This window comes from Delphinapterus leucas, chromosome X (assembly GCF_059928025.1).
Source record: "Delphinapterus leucas isolate spDelLeu-1000000601 "Yukka" chromosome X, BTC_Dleu_Yukka2, whole genome shotgun sequence".
Lineage (NCBI taxonomy): Eukaryota > Metazoa > Chordata > Mammalia > Artiodactyla > Monodontidae > Delphinapterus > Delphinapterus leucas.
Window position 1 is genome coordinate 130,628,209 of NC_143150.1, and position 21,550 is coordinate 130,649,758.

The 21,550-nt window shown below is 40.3% G+C and overlaps 1 protein-coding gene across 1 annotated transcript in view; it reads left to right on the forward strand.

Annotated features, from left to right (window-relative positions):
- The first annotated feature begins 1,546 nt into the window (after positions 1-1,546).
- NLGN4X (neuroligin 4 X-linked) overlaps positions 1,547-21,550 on the forward strand; it is a 206,787-nt gene continuing 186,783 nt past the window's right edge. Inside the window, exon 1 of the mRNA XM_089904950.1 lies at positions 1,547-1,706. Coding sequence (XP_089761076.1) covers positions 1,547-1,706 — 160 coding nt within the window. The remainder of the gene's footprint in view (positions 1,707-21,550) is intronic.

The following is a 21,550-nucleotide window of genomic DNA, read 5'->3' on the forward strand; positions in this document are numbered from 1 at the left end:
CATCTATCTACGTATCTATCTATCCATCCATCCATCCATCATCTCTATCATATCTATCCATCCCTGAATATTTGATGTGAAAATAAGATTACCGTGACAGATGTCACGTGAGGGCCCTGTGTCAGCCACATCAGCCTTCCCTTTTAAAAAGCTCTGCTTATCTTTGCTTTTCTTTTTCTTTTCTTCTCACTTAGCCGCATGCCCCTCTTCCTTTCAAATGCCCCCGCTGGATGACACAATTTGCCTGCTGCCTGGGGCTCCTACAAGTCCCTTGTCTTCTGAAATACACTCAGTCTCTAGTCTGTGTCAGGTGTAAACATGTCAGTCATGGGGATGATGTAGAGTAGGACCAGGATGAAGGCGTTCATCTTTCCTGAGAGCGAGCACTTTACTGTATGTGTGTGTCCTCTCTGCCAGTCCTCCCCAGAATCTACACTCCAAGGCGATAGGGTTTTGTTTTCTTCTTCAGTACCATACTTGTGGTTCCTCGTCCATATGAATTGCTTAATAAATACGTGTGGAGTGCACGGATGGATAAATGAATCAGAATATTGTCATCGCTGTGGTCTGGCTGATGTTCCTCTACCTTGATTCCCCTCCCTGCTTTCCAGTATCTCGTTCCCACACGTTAAGACTGATGGCAGGACTTCCCTGGTGGCGCAGTGGTTAAGAATCCGCCTGCCAAGGCAGGAGACACGGGTTCGAGCCCTGGTCCGGGAAGATCCCACATGCCGCGGAGCAACTAAGCCAGTGTGCCACAACTACTGAGGCTGCACTGTAGAGCCTGCGAGCCACAACTGCTGAGCCCACGTGCCACAACTGCTGAAGCCTGCGCACCTGGAGCCCGTGCTCTGCAACAAGAGAAGCCACCGCAATGAGAAACTCACGCATAGCAACAGAGAATAGCCCCTACTCGCCACAACTAGAGAAAGCCCACACCCAGGAACAAAGACCCAACGCAGCCAAAAAATAAATAAATTTTAAATAAATAAAGCACTCTTACTACTCAACAATACAAAAAAGACAAAGAACGCAAATTAAAAAAAAAAAAAAACAAAAGACTGACGGCAGATAACTCCTCTGTAAGATGCCTTTGCCAGCTGCTCCTGGGTAGAGATAGGTCTCCCTCCACTGAAGTCCCATTGACGTTTATGTGCATCTATACATTATGCTGTATTTTCTAACACTCCATCCTTCCAGATGATTATACCTGATTACTTGAAGATCCTGGCTTTGTTTTCATAAAACCAAAGCACGAGCCGCTCACAGAGATTTTGCCCAGCACGCAGTGAACGAGGTGTGGAAGGCCTTCACCTGACTTAAAAGGTGTCGGAAACAAAGCTCGGAGAGTCTGATGGAGCAGGAATTTTTTCCCAACAAGTAAGCAGAGACAAGTCTCTTCCCTTCATATCGACTGCATCCCACGGTCCCCTGATCATTTTTCCAGCATCCTTTACTTCCTTCGTGTGGAAGTCTAAGTACGGCTGATGTATTCAGTTCACTCCAGGGCTCCAGATACTGACTGAGCACTTGCTTTGCACAAGACATGATGATGTCCGTCGTTCTGCACGATGTCACAGTGGGCAGGGGACTTCTTATCCCCATCTCCTTTGAAAGGCGGATGCCTGGTGATGGATTCGTGGCGTGGAGTACTCGAGGGAATGAGCAGATGTGTTCTGCCATCAGGGAGAGTGATCAAGAACCAGGTAGAGTGGAAGGAAGAACAGAATCTTTGTGGCAACCACAGAAGTTATGGGAGGAGACGAGCCAGGCTCTTGTGCATTTTTGTATATTCTTCAGAGCCACTCAGTGCGCAGACCTTGGTAGAAATTGATAAAATAAAACTTGCTTCTGTGAGTTGTCTGTCCCAGAATATTCCACCAGCTATAACCAGATCTGAAATGAACCCACGGTCACTTCCGATGGATTCCTTTGCCCACCAAAATGTCATGAGCGCCTCCTATGTGTTCCCTGTGGAGCTACACTCTGAGAATAGAACGTTGAACAAAACAGTCATAGTTTCTAATTTAATGTAGCTTGTACCTTAGATTACCAGGGGTGATTTTGCCCCCAGGCGACACTTGGCAATGTCTTGAGACAGTTTGCATTGCCATCTAGTTTACTACTGGCGTCTAGTGGGTAGAAGCCAAAGATGCCACTTCACATCCTTCAAGCTACCAGACAGTTCCCACAAGAAAGAATGATCCAACCCATAAAGAAGGTGTGGTACATATATACAGTGGAGTACTACTCAGGCATAAAAAAGAATGGAATGATGCCATTTGGAGCAACAGGGATGGACCTAGAGACGATCATACTAAGTGAAGTAAGTCAGACAGAGAAAGACAAATGCCGTAGGATATCACTTATATGTGGAGTCTAAAATATGACACACATGAACTTATCTACAAAACAGAAACAGACTCACAGACATAGAGAACAGACTGGTGGTTGCCAAGGGGGATGGCAGTGGGGGAGGGAAGGATTGGGAGTTTGGGGTTAGCAGATGCAAACTAGTATGTACAGGATGGATAAACGGGGTCCTACTGTAGAGCCCTGGGAATTATAGTCAATATCTTATGATAAAACATCATGGAAAAGAATATGAAACAAGAATATATATATATGTACAATGGAATCTCTGCTCTACAGCAGAAATTAACACAACATTGAAAATCAACTGTACTTCAATAAAAATTTTTAAAAAGTGACGACTGTCTGACTCCAAAGGTCCAGAGCGCCAAGGGAGGCTAAGAAACTCTACTCTAGTTTTGGAGGAAAAATAATCAACTAATTACCCACAAGGATAATGACAAACTTTAGTAAGTATTTGGTGCTGGTGGGGCTCATTTCAGGGGTCTGGTCAACAGGACATGCGTTGATAACGAGAAAAAGAGGGAGGCCAAAGGATCGCGGTGGGTCATTAGGGTAGGAAGGTCTTGGTGGCAGACAGACTGGCATGTGCAAAGACCCCGGGGTCAGAGAGGGGCTGGCATAATCCAGGATCTGAGAGTACAGGTGTGGTAGAAGGGCAGAGGTGGAGCTGGGCAAAGAGGGGAAAGTAGAAAAGCGGGGAGGGGTCAGATGTTTGAATTTTGCCTGCCATTAATAGTGTAGGGCACAGACATGATTCTTTGAACTCCTGTCCTCTTTTCTGTAATATTCAATGCTTGGATCAACATTTTTTGTTGCCTGCTACCATCTAACCCAATGAAAAGCCTTGGGGATGTAGAGGCAGCTAGAAAATGCTGCCTGAGTCAGGGAGTTGGTATTCTCAGAAGACCTTTGCTGGGCCGGATTCATGAATCTCAAATGCATGTAATTTCATCCTCATACCTGGTGCTTTTGTAGCTTTCCATTGGTTTCTTTTCTTCACATGTTTAGGTCAGAGTGACTGAGTTCTCACTGTGGAAGTGTTCCCTTTTTCTTTTCTTTTTTTCCCATTCCAAAGGCAGATGGCAAACAATCAAACCTTGTCAATCACGTGTTTGAAATGCTAGATGTTGATTCTTCAGGTGGCATCTTGCTAAGAGTTCTGATTTGAGGACTTCTGTCATGTTTTTGAAGCCTGAGGTTGAACTGATTAGACTTGTGTGTGATTGCTAAGCTGTCGTGTGTGAGTGCCTCTCTGAACTGATGCGTGACGTGGATTTTTCTTCAAATTGAGAGTATCCGTGATAAAGTCATCCTCTTAGAGTACGTGAAGGTCGTGGGACATATCTGTGGCAAAAGCTCAGAGTTGACTGTGTTTCTCTTCATTTTTAGCTTTTCACTACCTCTTCCCCCATCTTGTTAAACCACGTCTGTCATTTTGGGGGTTCCGTAATTTTTTGCTCTAGGGTCAACATAGAGAGGCTAGCTGGTTGGGATTAGGGTGGGGGAGTCTCCAGGATCCCAATTGTTAACAATCACAGCAATACCGTTAAGACTTGCTTGTTAGATTTGATTTGTCCTATGGCTTACGTTTTGGAACATTAAGCATTTTCAAGAGAATAACCAACAAAAACATAATTATAGACTATTAATTGTTTTCCTCTTAAGATCTGGAACAGGGCAGGGATTGTCCACTCTCCCCACTGCTACCTGACAGTGAGTCAGAGGTCTTCACCAGGGCAGTAAGGTTAAAAAAAAAAAAGAATTACCTATACGCAGTTGGGAATTACATATGTGCAGTCAACTTTACATGCAGACGACATGTTTGTTTATATAGAGACTCCTGAGGCATTTACCAACAGCTAAAACACTAAGTGATTTTAGCAAGATCTCAGGATTAAAGATGCACACACATTTTTATTTCTGTATTCAACAAAAAAACATTGGAAAATGAAATTTACAATAAACTATTAACCATAGCAACTGAAAGGATAAAATATTGGAAATAAGTTTAGCAAAAATTGTGTAAGACCATATAGGTTTAAAGAATGTATATTATTTTTAACAAAGAAATGGGATTTGGGGATTTTTAATTAAAATGGTGATGACTCTAAATAATTTGACAACTTTTAAGACTGTTGAGCCTTCCAATTCATTAACATGCTTTAGCGCTGTATTTATTTGAATCTTCTTAATTATTTTGAGGAAATCTGTCATTTTCAATGTAGAAATCTTGCCCACTTTTGTTAAATTTATTCCTGTATCAAAATGTATCCACACAATAAGACTGCAATTCTGAGACATGTATAAACCGTCATCATATTCCTGCTGAAACTAAAATTAAACTAATAATACATCTTAAATTTTATATCTGAAAATGATGTAAAATTGGATAAACTAATATACTAATATTATTACTGAATTTGTCTCTTCTGAAATATTAATCCCCAAGTAACAGTCATGTATTTAAAATTTAATAATCCTTATTGAAACCAGTCTTATACATCTTATTTTGGTTTTTATAGCAAAGGGCCAAATTCACTGAACCCCCCCGTTTGTATAGATTTTATTTTTTTATAATATTGAATAATTTCTATACTTCCCCAGATTTCTACCATGTAGAATACTCTTTTCATGGCTTTTAGTTGACTATTATTCTTTGTCTCTCCACCTAGCTCATCCTTAACCCCTGATATCTTGAGTCTTTTGCCTTTCCTTCTACACTGAGACCAATAATTTCAAAAGAAACATTTTTCATTCAAGTAGAGTCAATTTACAATGTTGTGTTAGTTTCAGGTGTACAGCAAAGGGATTCGTTTATATATGTATGTATGTGATTTATATATATGTGTGTGTATATATATATATGTATCTTTTTCAGATTCTTTTCCATTATACATTATTATAAGATATTGAATATAGTTCTCTGTGCTACATAGTAGGACCTTGTTGTTTATCTATTTTATAAATATATAGTAATGTGTATCTGTTAATCCCAAATCCCTAATGTATCCATCCCCCACTCCCTTTCCCCTTTGGTAACCGTAAGGTTTTTTTCTATGTCTGTGAGTCTGTTTTGTAAATAAGTTCATTTGTATTATTTTTCAGATTCCACATCTAAGTCATATCATATGGTATTTGTCTTTCTCTGTCTGACTTACTTAGTACGACAATCTCTAGGTCCATCCATGTTGCTGAACATGGCAGTGTTTCATTCTTTTTTATGGCTGGCTAATATTCCATTGTATATATGTACCACATCTTCTTTATCCATCCGTCTGTCAGTGGACATTTAGGTTGCTTCCATGTCTTGGCTATTGTGAATAGTGCTGCTGTGAACATAGGGGTGCATGTATCTTTTTAAATCAGGGTTTTTGTCTTTTCCGGATGTATGCCCAAGAGTGGGATTGCTAGATCATATGGTAACTCTATTTTTAGTTTTTTAAGGAGCATCCAATACTGTTCTCCATAGTGGCTGTACCAGTTTGCATTCCCACCAACACTGCAGGAGGGTTCCCTTTTCTCCACACCGTCTCCAGCGTTCGTTGTTTGTAGATTTTTTGATGATGGCCATCCTGACCGGTGTGAGGTGACACCTCATTGTAGTTCTGATTTGCATTTCTCTGATAATTAGTGATGTTGAGCATCTTTTCATGTGCCCCTTGTCCGTCTGTATGTCTTCTTTAGAGAAACGTCTATTTAGGTCTTCTGCCCAGTTTTCGATTGAGTTGTTTGGTTGTGTTTTTGATGTTGAGTTTTGTGAGCTGTTTGTCAGTTGCATCGTTTGCAGATACTTTCTCCCAGTCCATAGGCTGTCTTTTCACAGTCATCCTTTCTTGAAGTAAATACATCTTAAAATCTGTGCTATATCTTCTGTAGCCCTGTATTATACAGCTCCACAGACTAAAAGGACAAGTGTCTTTGAAATCAGCATTTTATAAATTCATTCAGTTATACCACCTTTGGTCACATTTTTATAGAACTTTTTAATATCCCAACTGCCACATAACGGTTTCAGTGGTATTAACTCACTTCATAGCAGGTGGATGGCGTGAATCCGTCATTAATAGATGAGGTAACCGTGTGTGAGGTGAGTGACTCACACGAGGTCTAGTTAATGCACTTACAGCTCAGATCCCAGTGATTAGACAGAATCTTTCCGTCCTTCATAGGAATCCAGCTGCTCGGGAATCAGGAAAGCATTCTTGAGGTGTATTTACATAACTAGTAGAACATATGAGTTCAGGGATTAATTTTATTTATAACTTGATTCGGAAACCTCCTTTTTCTGGGTCAGAACTGGTTGGTTTTAGCCACCCATTTCTGAAACGTTTCCTTTTTGGTAAGATGACACTCTCGTGGTTGTATGGTATGTTCTTGCTTCTGTCCAGGAGATTTTGGTGTCAGACAGACAGAGGTTCTCAGCAGATTAACGTCTTTGACCTTAAATTCCTCCCGTAATGACTTACACTGTCCATTCTTCTACGAGAGGCATTTGGGGAGTCTCGGGACACATGAGCTTTCCTTTTCAAAACAGAATGTCGATTGCATTGTCCATTCAATCCTTGTGCTGGGAGATAACTTACCGGCATTAATGTTTTTTTAAGAGGTGCGTATTCTAGGTGAATTCTGGGCATGACACGGTAAAGGTTGACATTGACTCGGGACATTCCAGGGTGGATTTTTGATGCCAGTGATTTCAAATAATGCGATTATTGTTTCCATTTTCCAACTCCAGCTCGGCCGCTAATCCCTGGGAGAGGCTGGCTCTGATATGCAGGCAGTGTGGCTGGATGAGAAGGGAAGTACCCATGTTAATGGACCGTGACAACACAAAAAAGAGTGTGAGGGAGGGACTTCCTTGGTGGCCTAGTGGTTAAGAATCCGTCTTGCAATGCAGGGGATGCCGGTTCGATCCCTGGTCAGGGAACTAAGATCCCACATGCCATGGGTCAGCTAAGCCCACGTGCCACAACTAGAGAGAAGCCCACGCACCGCAAAGAAGAGCCTCCCTGCCAAAACAAAAGATCCTGCGTGCCACAAGTAAGACCTGATGCAGCCAAAAAATAATAAATATATATTACAAAAAAAAAAAAACCAGAGTGTGAGGGAGATCGAAGGACTTGCCCTTTGACAGGCTTTGACTGTGTTAGATTCACAGCTGGTTGACCTCTCTGCTCTCCAAACCCTCACTAGGGTGAACTTTTAGAAGCAGCATCCCATTTGGAGTCAACTAGATATGTCCCCTGCAATCTGGATTTGTCTGTGAAACTTAGCTTCTTCCTGGGCTGGAAGACATGATTGTTGTATATATAAGACAGTTGTATTTTATTTTTTCACTTGTGTAATGAATAATTAGCTTCATGGTGAGGAATATTTCCAGATGTCTATCTGAAACTCCAAATCATTGGACATTGGAGATTCCATGGCCAGATACAGATGCTACACACAGGGGAGGTGTGCAGCCAGGCCAGGGACCATTGGGATTTTTCCACCTATTTCTTTCCCAAATGCAGGGCTTATCAACATGGGTGCTGTTGACATTTGGAGGGGGCTGTCCTGAGCGTTGCAGGTTGCTTAGCAGCATCCATGACCCCTACCTACTAGATTCGGCTGCCCACACCTACTCTACCCCCCAGTTGTAACAACCAGAAGTGTCTCCTGTCAGCTGAGAGGGCAGTATTTTGTCCTCTGACACATGGAGCACCAATAACCTATTGAATTCTGTTATTATTCCTTAGCACATGTCGGTAGAATTGGTCTAAAACCCTACATGATCATGAATTTCTTTGAATAATTATTGATAGTCATTGCAATTATATGACGTCATCTCAAAAGGTAAAAATCTCTTCTTTACAGAAACCAGACAATAACACTTCATATTAAAAACAAAAACCAAAAAACGACTCTTTTAGTCTTGAAGCAATGAGGATTGTGAAAAGGCTCCGTCTTCCTTAAGGTGGCCATTGCTTGAAAGGTAAAGTGCCATTGATGAGTTTAACAGGCACGGATTTGTGCACTGCATTGAGACATTGCATACTGAACCTGTTACTTTTCAATGGCATTGTTATCCTCCTACTCATCTAAAAACCTGCTTCAAGAGTAGAGAGTGACATGTATTCTCCAGAGTAGAACGTTAGCAATGGAGAGTGTGAAGCCTGAGTACAGCGTACTCAGACCTGGAATTCAGAGCCTACGTTTATGCACTTGTCAACATTACCTTAATCACACACACACACACACACACACTTAAAGCCTTAGCTACTTTTTTAATAGAATGTAACAACTAAACCTCATAAACGTGGAACACTGCACTGTTTTGGATGTTCTAGTAGGGCAAACGTATCCTAGGAAATAACACTCCACTGAAAATTTGAAGCAATTGCCTGTTCTTTCTGTTTAATTGGATGCAACTTTTTTCATGAACACTCTACGCCTTTACACGTGGTCCGCCTCGGGTTGCATCCTGGAAGCACACACCCTGACTTGGGAACTTCACGCTCCCTAGCCGCGCCTTCCCTCACACTTCAACACAGACACGCACAGCTGAGGGTTCTTCCACAGTCCCTGGTAAGGTTCCTTCACCTTACTACTGGACATTTACTTTTTCATACGTTTAAAAAATTAATTTTGCAAACCATGACAGTGTACTCCTCAGTAACTTTTCTTGTTATCACAAACCATGACAATGAACCCAGGAGTATTTATATGTTTTTGTGGGAAAATCCTAGACCTGGAACGGCATTTTAAATCTGTGTAGATATTGCCAAATTTGTATCCACAGAGGTTGGACTGATTTCCATTTCCACTGTGAGACTGCCTTTTGACCCCTTACCAAATTTATGTCTTCAAGTCCCTGACCACAAAGAGAAATGACTTAATGACTTAAGCTATTTAATCCTGAGATCGATTCCCTGGGATCTTCTTTGTAAACGTCCTACAGGATATTTGCTTCACCCATTATCAGGCATATTTGAGATGAAACGCATACCCTGTAGCATCTCCTCCATCCTACGATGGAAATCTCCAGGAGGATGACTTACTTATCATGGTTTGTGTAAGACTTTCCCATCTTTAACACTGAAAGCCCTGTGACGCGGGGAGTGCCTCCATCCCAAACAAACTTGGGTATATGGGGTCATTCTAATTTTAGGTCTGGTGGAAGCAGCAATGGGTCCCTACAGCTTTGAGATAAAGCTGTCCGAAATTCGGCAGTGACTTTGAACTCTCTTCCCTTAGATACCCTACTTCATTTCTAACGCTTTGAGGTAGAGCGATGATAAAAATAAAATATTCTGTAGCAAAACTTACATGTTATGTGACTCTAGAAAAACCTGTTTAACCTGTTGGTGCCTAAGTTGTGGTATTTGTAAAATGAGAAGAGAGTCCTGCCTTCTCTGAGGGTTATGCTGACAGTGACTGAGACCATGCCTTAAATCACTTTGTATGGCGCACAGTCAGTAGAATATTGATTAGAACTAGAATTGTAAACTTTGGTAACTTTCAAGTAAGAACATTGGAACGTGTTTGATGTTTATTTACGACTAGGCTGAAAAAATGGATGGTCATAAAAGAAGTATTTTATTCTTTCATTATTGGCTTTATCTTCTCAATAGGGTATTTCTGTTATTTGTGAACTATAAAACACACTAAGGTCACCCCTTTCAGTGCTGGGATGTGTATGTATAAATGAATAATAGGAAGTATCTACTTTGGGAAACATAGTTCAACTTATTCAAGTTATTAAATGCACACAGGTGTGTATTTTATATATATATATAAAATAATAATACACATATATATGTATATATGTGTGTATATATATACATACACACATATATATAAAGCCAGAACTTTCTAAATACTCACCTAGGCATTGAAGGAATGTTGAAATAATGTCTCTTCTCCGTTCTTTCTATTTTCTCACTCTGGAACCTCATATATCATACACATTCTCACTTTCACACGTGTCCCCTAATTTCACTTTCACATTGTTAATTTCCATATCTCTGCTGTGTTTTGTAAAATTTTCTCAGATTTATCTTCCATTTATTCTCTTTTCTTCTGTGTCTGATCTTCTCTTTGACTAGTCCATGGATTGGTGTTTATTTCAACAGTTGTAGTTTCCCCTTGTTTCATTTCCACGTAGTCGTTTTTCAAACATTGTCTTTCCCAGTAATTTCCTACATCTCGCTTATCTTCTTACATTCCATCCTTTATTGCCTTAAACATTTCCTGCATAGCTGTTGATGGTTTATATACGGTACTTTAAAAGTCTCAGTGCTCTTGTGCTCACTGATCTCTGACTGTGAGTTCATGTTTGTTTGCTCTTAATGTATGGGAACTTGCAGGACTCCATTGGTGATTCTTTCCCCAGACAGGTTTGCTAGTCCTTCTGATGGGAGCTCGAGGGTGAGATGTGAGCCTGTTTGGGGATCCAGCTTCTCTACCTTGCTAGAACGCACCCCCCGCCTTACTGACTTGACTACCCTCAGGAGCCTGCTCCCATGCCCTGATGTCAGTGCAACCATGGACATGCTCTCTCATGGCAAATCCCCCTTTCCAGTTTTCTCATTATTCAGGACACTCACGTATTCTTTAGCCCATGCTGTTGGGGCAGCATATGCCAGGGAGATCAACTTTGGATATTTCCCTTGTGTGAGAAAGCCTGGAAATTCACTAGGAACGTGTCTTACCCAGGTGCAGCTGTTCTGCAGAGGGAGGTTCTCTTGGAAGGTTGCTTTATCCACTGATGATGTAAGTGGAAGCTTTTCATTTCAGAAAGTTTCACCATATCAAGAAAGAAAGAGAAAGACATAGAGAGAGAGGGAGAGAGGGAGGGAAGGAAGAAAGGGAGGGAGGGAGAAATGATGATGTTTATCCTAGCCAGGTGTGAAAACCAGTTCTCATAAGCTCTTACCCTATGAGCCACTTATTTTTTTCCGAACAGAATTGGACTGTCTCTTACCCTGTAATACAGGTCCATAAGAGGATACGTTTCATGAAAAGGGATTTTGTGGTAATAAGCAGTTGGCAGGAACAGAGCTCCATGTTGTAATGATGAATATTAATCTCAAATAGGAGGTTGAGAAGAAAAATAGCATTAAAAGGGTAATTACATTTTTGTGTGTGTGGATAAAACTCACCCAGTATTGATTTTGCATAATGCCTAAGTTCTAGGAGCAGATATTCCACCGTCAGCAGCATCTCCTTTAATATCCTGCAAGGAAGGGGCATTTTTAGAAACCAGATTTTTGTGTCCATATATGAAAATGTGTATTCTTTTTGTGAGGGTTCTGTGTTTTGGCACATACAGACAAGAGACATAAGAACGAGCCTTACAGCAGTGAGGATGTCAAGTCACTGACTCTCATTCTTGACTTTATGTAAATAGAATGTCTTGAGGTAGGAGAATCTTGGAACCGGCAACACTTGGGGCAAGTCATTGATCTCACAAGGTATTAATGTCCTCACAGTAAAATGGAGATGAAAATTTCTGGTTTTCAGTGTTACTTTTAGGAATAAATGATCTGTTTTTTACACATATTAGACTATCATAATTCCAAGTTGTTTGTCCTCTTCTTCTCTCCCTCCATTTCCCCATCCTCTCTCCATCTGTTCCTTCCTTCCCTCCCTCCCTCCTTCCCCACTTCCTTCCTTCCTTCCCTCTTTCCTTCCTTCCTTCCTTCCCCCCTTCCCTCCTCCTTCCTTCCTTCCTTCCTTCCCTTCCTTCCTTTCTTCCCTCCCTCCCTCCCTCCTTCCTTCCTTCCTTCCTTCCCTTCCTTCCCTCCTTTTTCCCTCCCTCCTTCCCCACTTCCTTCCTTCCTTCCTTCCTTCCTTTCCCTCCCTCCCTCCCTCCACCTCCTCCCTGTAATACTAGATTTCTCAGCCTTGGCACTACTGACATTTTACCCTGGCTAGTTCTTTAGTATGGGGGGAGGGGCTACTTGTGCATCGTAAGATGTTTAGCACCGTCCCTGCCTTCTACCACCAGATCCCCATAGTACCCCCGCCTTAAGTTATGAAAACCAATAACGTCTCCACATATTGTCAGATATCCCCCGTGGGGCGAACTCATCCCTGTTTGATAGCCCCTGCTCTAAAATATACCATATGTTGTAAACACCCTGCTGTAGATATTTCACTCACTTTAAAGTTGTAAGACTATAAGATGTTGGTATTTTTACAGTTTCTAGAGATGCTCTTTGATTGAATCTTAAAATCTTACTTCCACCACTGATGGAGAAAAGAGGAAATTGTATTGCTATTTTTATATCCCCTCATACAGCAGCATAAACTTGGTGTTTTATGGGAATGAGCATGCACCTTAATCTAATTATATTAACTACTTTTACATCTCTTAAAATGAGGCTGTGATAAGAGAAAAAACATGGGCAAAAGTAAATAGGACAGTAAAGATATGGCATTATAATTGTTCACTGATTTTTCCATCTCAGGTATGTGATGCTGACCTTATACTCTATTATTTCTGGTAGCTTCTTGGACTTCTTAAGATGAAAATAATTTTAATTAGCTTTTCTCTAAATATATTAATGGTGGAGTATATAATCGATATTAATAGTGGAATCTATCTGCCTATTTATCTATCTACCTACCTATCTATTGATTTTTATAGTAACAGTGGAATATGGGAAGACCGAACACTAAAAGTTTAGCTCAACCCTAAGATTATTAGAAATATTGACAAAGTATAAACCAAAATTAGGTTAGAACATGTTCCAGCTTCGTGTCTCCAGGAGAGATGACCTTAGTGCATAGAGGAGCTGCTCACCTGGACCAGAACGGCCAAGAAGGGAAGCGGATGGAGTCATTTAAGAGACCTTTTGGAAGGAAATCTGAGAGGTGTTAATGACTTACTTAGACTTTGGGAAAGGGAATGGAAAGTTAGGTTGAACCTCCCCTTTGTTTCTGTCTAGACCACCTCCTAGCACGGGAAACTCAGATGGAAAAAAACATTGGACGATTACAACAGACACAAGTAGAGGTTCACATCAAAAGTGTTCCTTTTCTAAATTCCTATCTGAACTGAGATTTAAAGAGCATTGTCCTTAAATCGTACCAATGTTTTCTTAGGTCAGTCTCCCAAGGCAATAGAAATAAAAGTGAAAATAAACAAATGGGACCTAATCAAATTTACAAGCTTTTGCACTGCAAAGGACACCATCAACAAAATGAAAAGACAAGCTACAGACTGGGAGAGATGAGACCAACAAGGGATTAATTTCTAAAATATACAAAGAGCTCATGCAGCTCAATATCAAAAAACAAACCACTCAGTCAAAAAAATAGCCAGAAGACCTAAATAGACATTTCTCCAAAGAAGACACACAGCTGGCCAACAGACACACGAAAAGATGCTCAACATCGCTAATTATCAGAGAAATGCAAATCAAAACCACCATGAGGCATCACCTCACACCAGTCAGAATGGCCATCATCAAAAAGTCTACAAATAATAAGTGCTGGAGAGGGTGTGGAGAAAAGGGAACCTTCCTGCACTGTTGGTGGGAACGTGAATTTGTGCAGCCACTGTGGAAAACAGTATGAAAGTTGCTCAAAAAACTAAAGATAGAGCTACAATATGATCCAGCAATCCCACTTCTGAGCAAATATCTGAAGAAAACTATAACTGGAAAAGATACATGCACCCCCTATGTTCATAGCAGCACTATTTACAATAGCCAGGACATGGAAGCAACCTAAGTGTCCATCGACAGAGGAATGGATAAAGAAGATGTGATGCATATATACAATGGAATAATACTCAGCCATAAAAAGGAACGAAGTAATGCCATTTGCAGCAACATGGATGGACCTAGAGATGATCATACTAAGTGAAGTAAGTCAGACAGAGAAAGACAAATACCATGTGATATCTTTTGTATGTGGAATCTAAAATATGACACAAATGAACTTATTTTTGAAACGGAAACAGACTCACAGGCATAGAAAACAAACTTATGGTTACCAAAGGTGAAGAGGGGTGAGGGAGGGATAAACTAGGAATTTGGAATTAGCAAATGCACACTACTACATATAAAATAGATGAACAGCAAGGCCCTACTGTAGAGCACAGGGAACTATATTCAATATCCTGGGATAAACCACAAGGGAAAAGAATATGAAAAAGAAAAAAAATATATCTATGAATCATTTGCTGTACACCAGAAATTAAAACATTGTAAATCAACTGTACTTCAATTTAAAAAAATAAATTTAAAAAAAGCATTGTTATCTACTGCATGCAACCTCATGTTTTATGATTTCAGAACCTATTGCCTTTAGGGCAAGCGCCCTCTCAGAGTCATGCTTGGTGCAGTATATTACTCAAGGAATAATGATTTAAATATGGTAACGTCAATAATAGTTAATGTATATATGACAAATAAAGAAATAAATATATATTATGAAAATCTTCTGTAATAAATGCTCATAGGAATGATACGTATTTGAAAGGAAAATCAGGGAAGTGCTAATGATTTAGGGACCTTGGCAAACTTTGATGATCATACGATGTTGAAAACCTTTTCCATCATGACAGACGTCCTCTCATTGCAAAATATTACTCAGTAGTAGTATTTTAAGTAGGATAATATCAACAGTAAGCATAGTATGTATAACAAATAATATAACTGTATAATATATAAATGTCACATAATAATATAAATGATAAATAATAATTTAAAATAGGATACCTAAGGGGGTAGCAGTTAATAGAAAATCATAAAACATAGTACAGAAACATGCATGTTTTGGGTTGTACAAATTTTACTGGTTTGCCACTGTATTTGTGAGGATACAACCAAAAGAACTCAATGCAAGCTTTGAAAATGTGATATTGGAACTAGGATAAAGGAGATACAGCACATTTTTCATGGTGAGCGGAGTGATCCCCTGGACTGGTTGGATGGTAAAGCCAAACAGCTGTCCGTCTCCATCACTAATGCCCCGTGATGTGTGCATGGCGTTGCCATGGGTTACATCACTGTCTCAGATAGGATGAACCCCGATGCCATGTGACATAATCATTGTCACCCGGTGAACATTTCAAAAGGAGAAGTTCCCTCAATTATACTTTTGGAGGAAATGGTTTATTTACTTCTTCCCTGTATAAGCAAGGCATTTTGATCATAACCGAAAGATTGTTGGTAGTTTTATTTTCCTTTAATCTCACATCTAACTTCTGTGATAAAACGAAGCCAAGGCAACAGACGTGTATGCATCGCATTCTAGGTACCAGGCGTGGTGTAGGGCAGAGAGTTTGGTCATAAGACAGATCAAGACAGTTCTGAGGCTGAGATCGTCTTGTGAATGAGATGTTGCATTATACGTCGTGTGTGAATCCATGTAACAAGAGTTGTGGAGACAGACAGGAGGCTCCGTACGTTATCTTCTAAGATTTGATGGCTGAATCAGGTTTTGATGAGTCAGTGAAAGAAGGGTTCAGTGGAAAGAACAGAGTGCAAACAAATAAACGGGGTGAAGTTCCCATGCTGGGCATGAGCAAACCCAGGGTGGTACATAGTTCTGGGCAGTGGGAGGATGGTGGATCCCCAATGGGAAAGTAGGTTTGGGCAAGATGGTGCTGCCCTTTCATGTCATATAAGGTGCTGACCTTCTTCCTCTGATACATGAGGAAATGAAGATAGGTGAAACATTTTAGATGTAAAATTCATGTTTCCTGGACTTTTACGGGTATCATGACAGATGCTCCTGTTAATTTGAAGGATCTGTGGCATTACTTGATACATGCTGTACATGGTTTACTTCTGTAAGGTGATATCTCTTTAGTTTATTTCTTCTGGAAAGCAGTAATTTAAACCTTTAACTTGATTGGCTACTAAGAAGCATCAAAACAGATCTTAGGGCCCTGTCCTGCCAGTTACCAAAAGAATGGCTTATTTCTTTATGCTGAATAATGATCATCTTTGAGAATTTCCATCCCTGGGATTCTTGACGTTGCAATAATTGTTGTCATCATCAAGATGGTTGCATTTCAGGGGCTTCCCTGGTGGCGCAGTGGTTGAGAGTCCGCCTGCCGATGCAGGGGACACGGGTTCGTGCCCCGGTCTGGGAAGATCCCACGTGCCGCGGAGCGGCTGGGCCCGTGAGCCATGGCCGCCGAGCCTGCGCGTCTGGACCTGTGCTCCGCAACGGGAGAGGCCACAACAGTGAGAGGCCCGCGTACCGCAAAAAAAAAAAAAAAAAGGTTGCATTTCATGGTCAGTTTATAACAAAACAAAATCTCAGTGCCTACACTGATGCTTTAGCTTCATGAACTGAAAGTTAAAATACATGAAAGAAATAATGGATAAACATTTTGGAAAAAAAATGATTGTCAAGGTGTGTTTTCCTAGAAAACTTAAAAATTTTTAAATAGTTGTGTTTTCCTTAATTTCACATGAAAATTCACAGTTTAGAATGCATGTCCATGTTAGTTGATTTTTTTCAATATTTCAAAAAAATAGATTATTTATTTTATACTCAGGGCTTTTTATTTTATCTTTTTTTTTAATTTTTATTTTATATTGGAGTATAGTTGATTAACAATGTTGTATTAGTTTCAGGTGTACAGCAAAGTGATTCAGTTATACATATACATGTATCTATTCTTTTTCAAATTCTTTTCCCATTTAGATTATTACACAGTATCGTTAAATTACTTTAATACCAAGTCCATATAACTAGAAATCTATTCTCCTTAAAACAATGTAGTTCAAGTAATTGAGAGGCACTTCTTAACACTTCATTTTAGGTCATTAATTCTTAAATCACAACAATTTTTACAGTTAAATTATTTTTCTTTCCTTGTTAAGTGTACCCAAATGTAAATGACCAGACGTATTCCTTTTCTTCATTGTATGACGTGAATTGTTGTCCCATTGTTTGTGAAGAGATGTGTTCGTTAATTTAAAATCATTATCTATGTGAACCTGGCATTATATTCAATATCTATATATTTTTATATTATCATCAAACATTTTCAAAACTCAACAGCATCTATCATTACTTTGGTTAAAAAGCTACATATAAAATAGTAGCTTTGGTGCTTGGATGGAGAAAGTGGAAGATTATTTTTTCCTTTCCAGTTTTAAATCCCTAAGGGTCATTGATGAAAGACTTCCACAAGCCCTCTTTAGTCACCTAATAGCATAAAATAGTTCTGTTCTTAAAATGGTGATAGAGGGATTTGCTTGGCTTATACTACGTAACACCATATTGGGAGCTGATTTCCTTTTTATCACGGATCAAGTTGTGTGGTATCATGCAGCACCGTTCCTGAATAAAAGCAGAGGAAGGCAGGCACGCTCCCCGACACGGTGCCATACGTGTGCCTCCCGTTCCCCTTGATGGAAAACTGTTCACATATTGATGGCTAGTTTCAGGCACCTTGATGGTCTTATCGTAAACTCTAGCCGTGGACCGTGAAAAATGGCATCTGCAGGGGCGTCAGGATACAAAGTGAAGACAGTAACATCTCCTCTTGGCATTTGCTGCCATTGTTAAAAATGTCGGATGTGCAAATTAAAACGTTCCATGCGTGGAGCAATGACAAATGTCACATAGAAAACGAAACTGCTTTAGTTGGCATTTTTGGCCATCTTTCACCTTTCCCCCTCCTGGATTTGCAAATTTTGGCTTGTGCAAAATACCTGCCCCACTGTGAATTGTAGACAGAGAAATGCTACCGGGAAGGTATGGAAGTTGTGTGTAGATAAGAACAGCAAGTTGAGAATAAAAGCAGGAAATTAAATAGCACCAAAAATACATAGAGGAATAGCTTGCGAGTGACTCTGTCAGAGCTATTAGGAAGCTCATAGTTGAAGAGGTAAAACGTCTTAAAACTCGTCAGTAGAAATGCCCGAACCCATTCATATTTAAAGAAAAAGGCAAATCAATTTTGTTTTATTTTACTTTATGCTGGTATACTTTTGCCTAGCTTAATGGCAAAGCTAAATTCATTTATCTGTGGGCGTGGTCAAATGAGCATTCTCACACTTTGGTAGTTGGGTGGATGGACTGATGGAGAACTTTGAAGGAAATTGGGTATTATATATTAAAATTTAAAAAGAGATTACTTTTCTCTCCAGCAGTTCTCTCCCAGGAATCTATCCTATATAATTAAGTGCAAAGATTCACTGTCTTCATTCATTTGAGCTGCTGTAACAAAAATACCACAGACTGGGGGGTTTATAAACAACAGACATTTATGTCTCACAGTTCTGGAGGCTGGAAGTCCAAGATCAAGGTGCCAACAGATCTGGTATATGGTCAGAACCTGATTCCTGGTTCACAGAGACCATTTTCTCACTGTGTCCTCACATGGTGGAGGGGGTGAGGGGGCTCTCTGGGATCTCTTTTTTAAGGGCACTAATTCCATTCATGGGGGCTCCTCCCTCATGACCTGATGACCTTCCAAAAACCTCACCTCCAAATACCATCACCCTGGGGATTAGATTTCAACATACGAATTTTGAGGGGACACAAATATTCAGTCTGTAGCATGCATGGACCTCAGTGTCTATTGAGACTGAAATTTCTCTCAATCAGGGAATGAGTAAATGAATTACTGTGTACACTTATAAACTAGTTTTCACTTGAAAGGGAAGAAATGAAGCAAAATATGAAGATACATAATATTCATATAAACCTCTGAAATCTGTATGTGCATAGAGAGTTACTTGTGTATGTACGTATATACAAATTCATGCACGTGCATGTAGGTACACATACATATTTAAAATGTTCCATGCATGAATATGTTTGTGCATGTCACTGCCTAGAAAAAAGCCCAGAAACGCCTTAACGGTTTTTACCTCTATGAAGTGGAGTAAGGTATTCTGCACTGGGGAGAGGTAGAGATTGGCAGAGAAAGTGAAAACTGTAACTATTCCTACGCCTATGCACTTTTTGAATTCTTCACAATAAATGTGAATATTTTTAAGATCATACTGAAAGCTCTGCAGATCTATGTGTGTGTGAGAACCCATGGACAGAGCAGGTATTTTAATAGGTCAGAGAAGAATAACACAGGTTAGGATTTGGACACAGCTGATGGGATAATACCTGCCCAGATCAATTTAGTCAAAGTTTCTGTGCGTGAGGGAAGCCATACATTGCAATAAAGGAGACCAACCCCTTAACAGTACGGAGAAAGATTGATGGATTGTATCCATCACTCTGATTTTGAGATTTGGGCAAGGGATCTCAGAAGTTCCCAGAAGTTTTCCTGTGGTTCGTCGTTTCAGGGGAATCAACTCAGGGGACCCTATGGCTTGCATGTAGTTCTGTTTTATTATAATGTTTCCTATTATTCATTGCTTCTTTTGGCTCAGTCCTTGGAGAAATGAGCAATGTACTACATAATTTATAACATCTTAGCTTTCAAGAATGATATTTCATATCCTGAAAGCAGCCATTACACATGAAAACATTTTCTTTCTTCCCTAAACCTTATTTCCCTGGCCTCCCCAAGCCACTCTAACTTCTACATCAGTTTGTCTTTCCCAGACCTAGGGAGTTGACGCACATCTGCATGCTTCTCATAATTCCAGCAGCATCCAGTCTGTTGGACAGATTCCCTCTGAGCTTTATGGAAACGTACTCCACCCTCCAGCAAGTAATAGTAATAGAGGTGGTAACAATACTAGTTAAAATTTTTTAGTCCTTTTGTGAGTTTCCTGGCTTGCTTTTTACAGCGCTGCTGTGAAATAGCCCGTGTGTCACATCCAGGAACCCGTGTAACAACCCAGACAACTAAAAGGGAAAGGATAGATACATGTCTATGTATAACTGAATCACTTTGCTGCACACCTGAAACTAACACAACATTGTTAATCAACTCTACTCCACTATAAAGTAAAAAGTTAAAAAAAATAAAGACACTGGAGCTAAGTAAGAAATGGCAGAGCACGCCCAAGCCGAGTGCTTGGGTCTTCTAAAACCCCCCAGGCTACCCTCACCCTCTTCCAGGTTAACCTTGCAGTGTGTGGGCTGCTCCTTGACCCTGCCCTTTGCCTGGCTCAGATCCTTTAAAGAAGAGTGGTCCTGAGCTGTCCGTCACCCCTGAGAAAGGGCACCGTAAATCAGCATCGCTAGCTTTCTGAAGTCTGCCTTGATCCACATCATCAACCAGAGCATGTTTCAGGCCCTGCTCTGTGCCAGGCGCCATGTGCTTCAGTGGTCCAGCAAACTAGGAGCATCTTCAGAGACGGTATTGAAAATGTTGGGAAGCACTCCCCGAGCCTGTGTTAACAGAGTCTCTGTCCAGACTTGGAATAATGCAGTGTGAACTCTGGCTAGGGGAACCTCAGATAACAATAAATGCCCGAAACTCCGCCTATAACATAAATAGTTGGAGCAAGGGTGCTTTCATCATACAACTAAAGGATGAGGGTCCCTCTGTCCTTTAACAGGGATGGGTTTTTTTTTAAAATATTTATTTATTTATTTGGCTGCACCAGGTCTTAGTTGCAGCCTGCAGCATCTTTAGTTATGGCAGGCGGGATCTAGTTCCCTTAACCAGGGATCAAACCCAGGCCTCCTGCGTTGGGAGCGCGGAGTCTTAACCACTGAACCACCAGGGAAGTCCGTAATAGGAATGTTGAAACATTGGTTTTCTGTCTCTGAAATCAACATTGACTCAAAGAAACTAGAAAGGATGGACACATATAAGCTTCTTGATCTCTGTTTGGAAGATTTCAGCCATCTCCCACATCCTCATTAGGACGTTATCATTCCTCAGACTTCTCCCCTTTCTGTTCCTAACCCCTTCCCCAACATTGAGCTGTCTTTATCATCACCCTGGAGATCATCTCTGAAGTCCAAGTTCTACTCCGACTTCTTTTTTTTTAAAATTTTTATTGGAGTATCGTTGACTTGCAATGTTGTGTTCGTTTCAGGTGTACAGCAAATGACTCAGTTATAAATACACGTATATCCACTCTTTTTTAGATTCTTTTCCCATAAAGGTCGTTACAGAGTACCGAGTAGAGTTGCCTGTGCTCTACGGTAGGTTCTTATTGGTTATCTGTTTTATATATGGTAGTGTGTGTGTGTGTCAATCCCAATCTCTCAGTTTATCACTTCCCCACATGTTTCCCCTTTGGTAACCATAAATTTGATTTTGAGATCTGTGAGTCTGTTTCACTTTTGT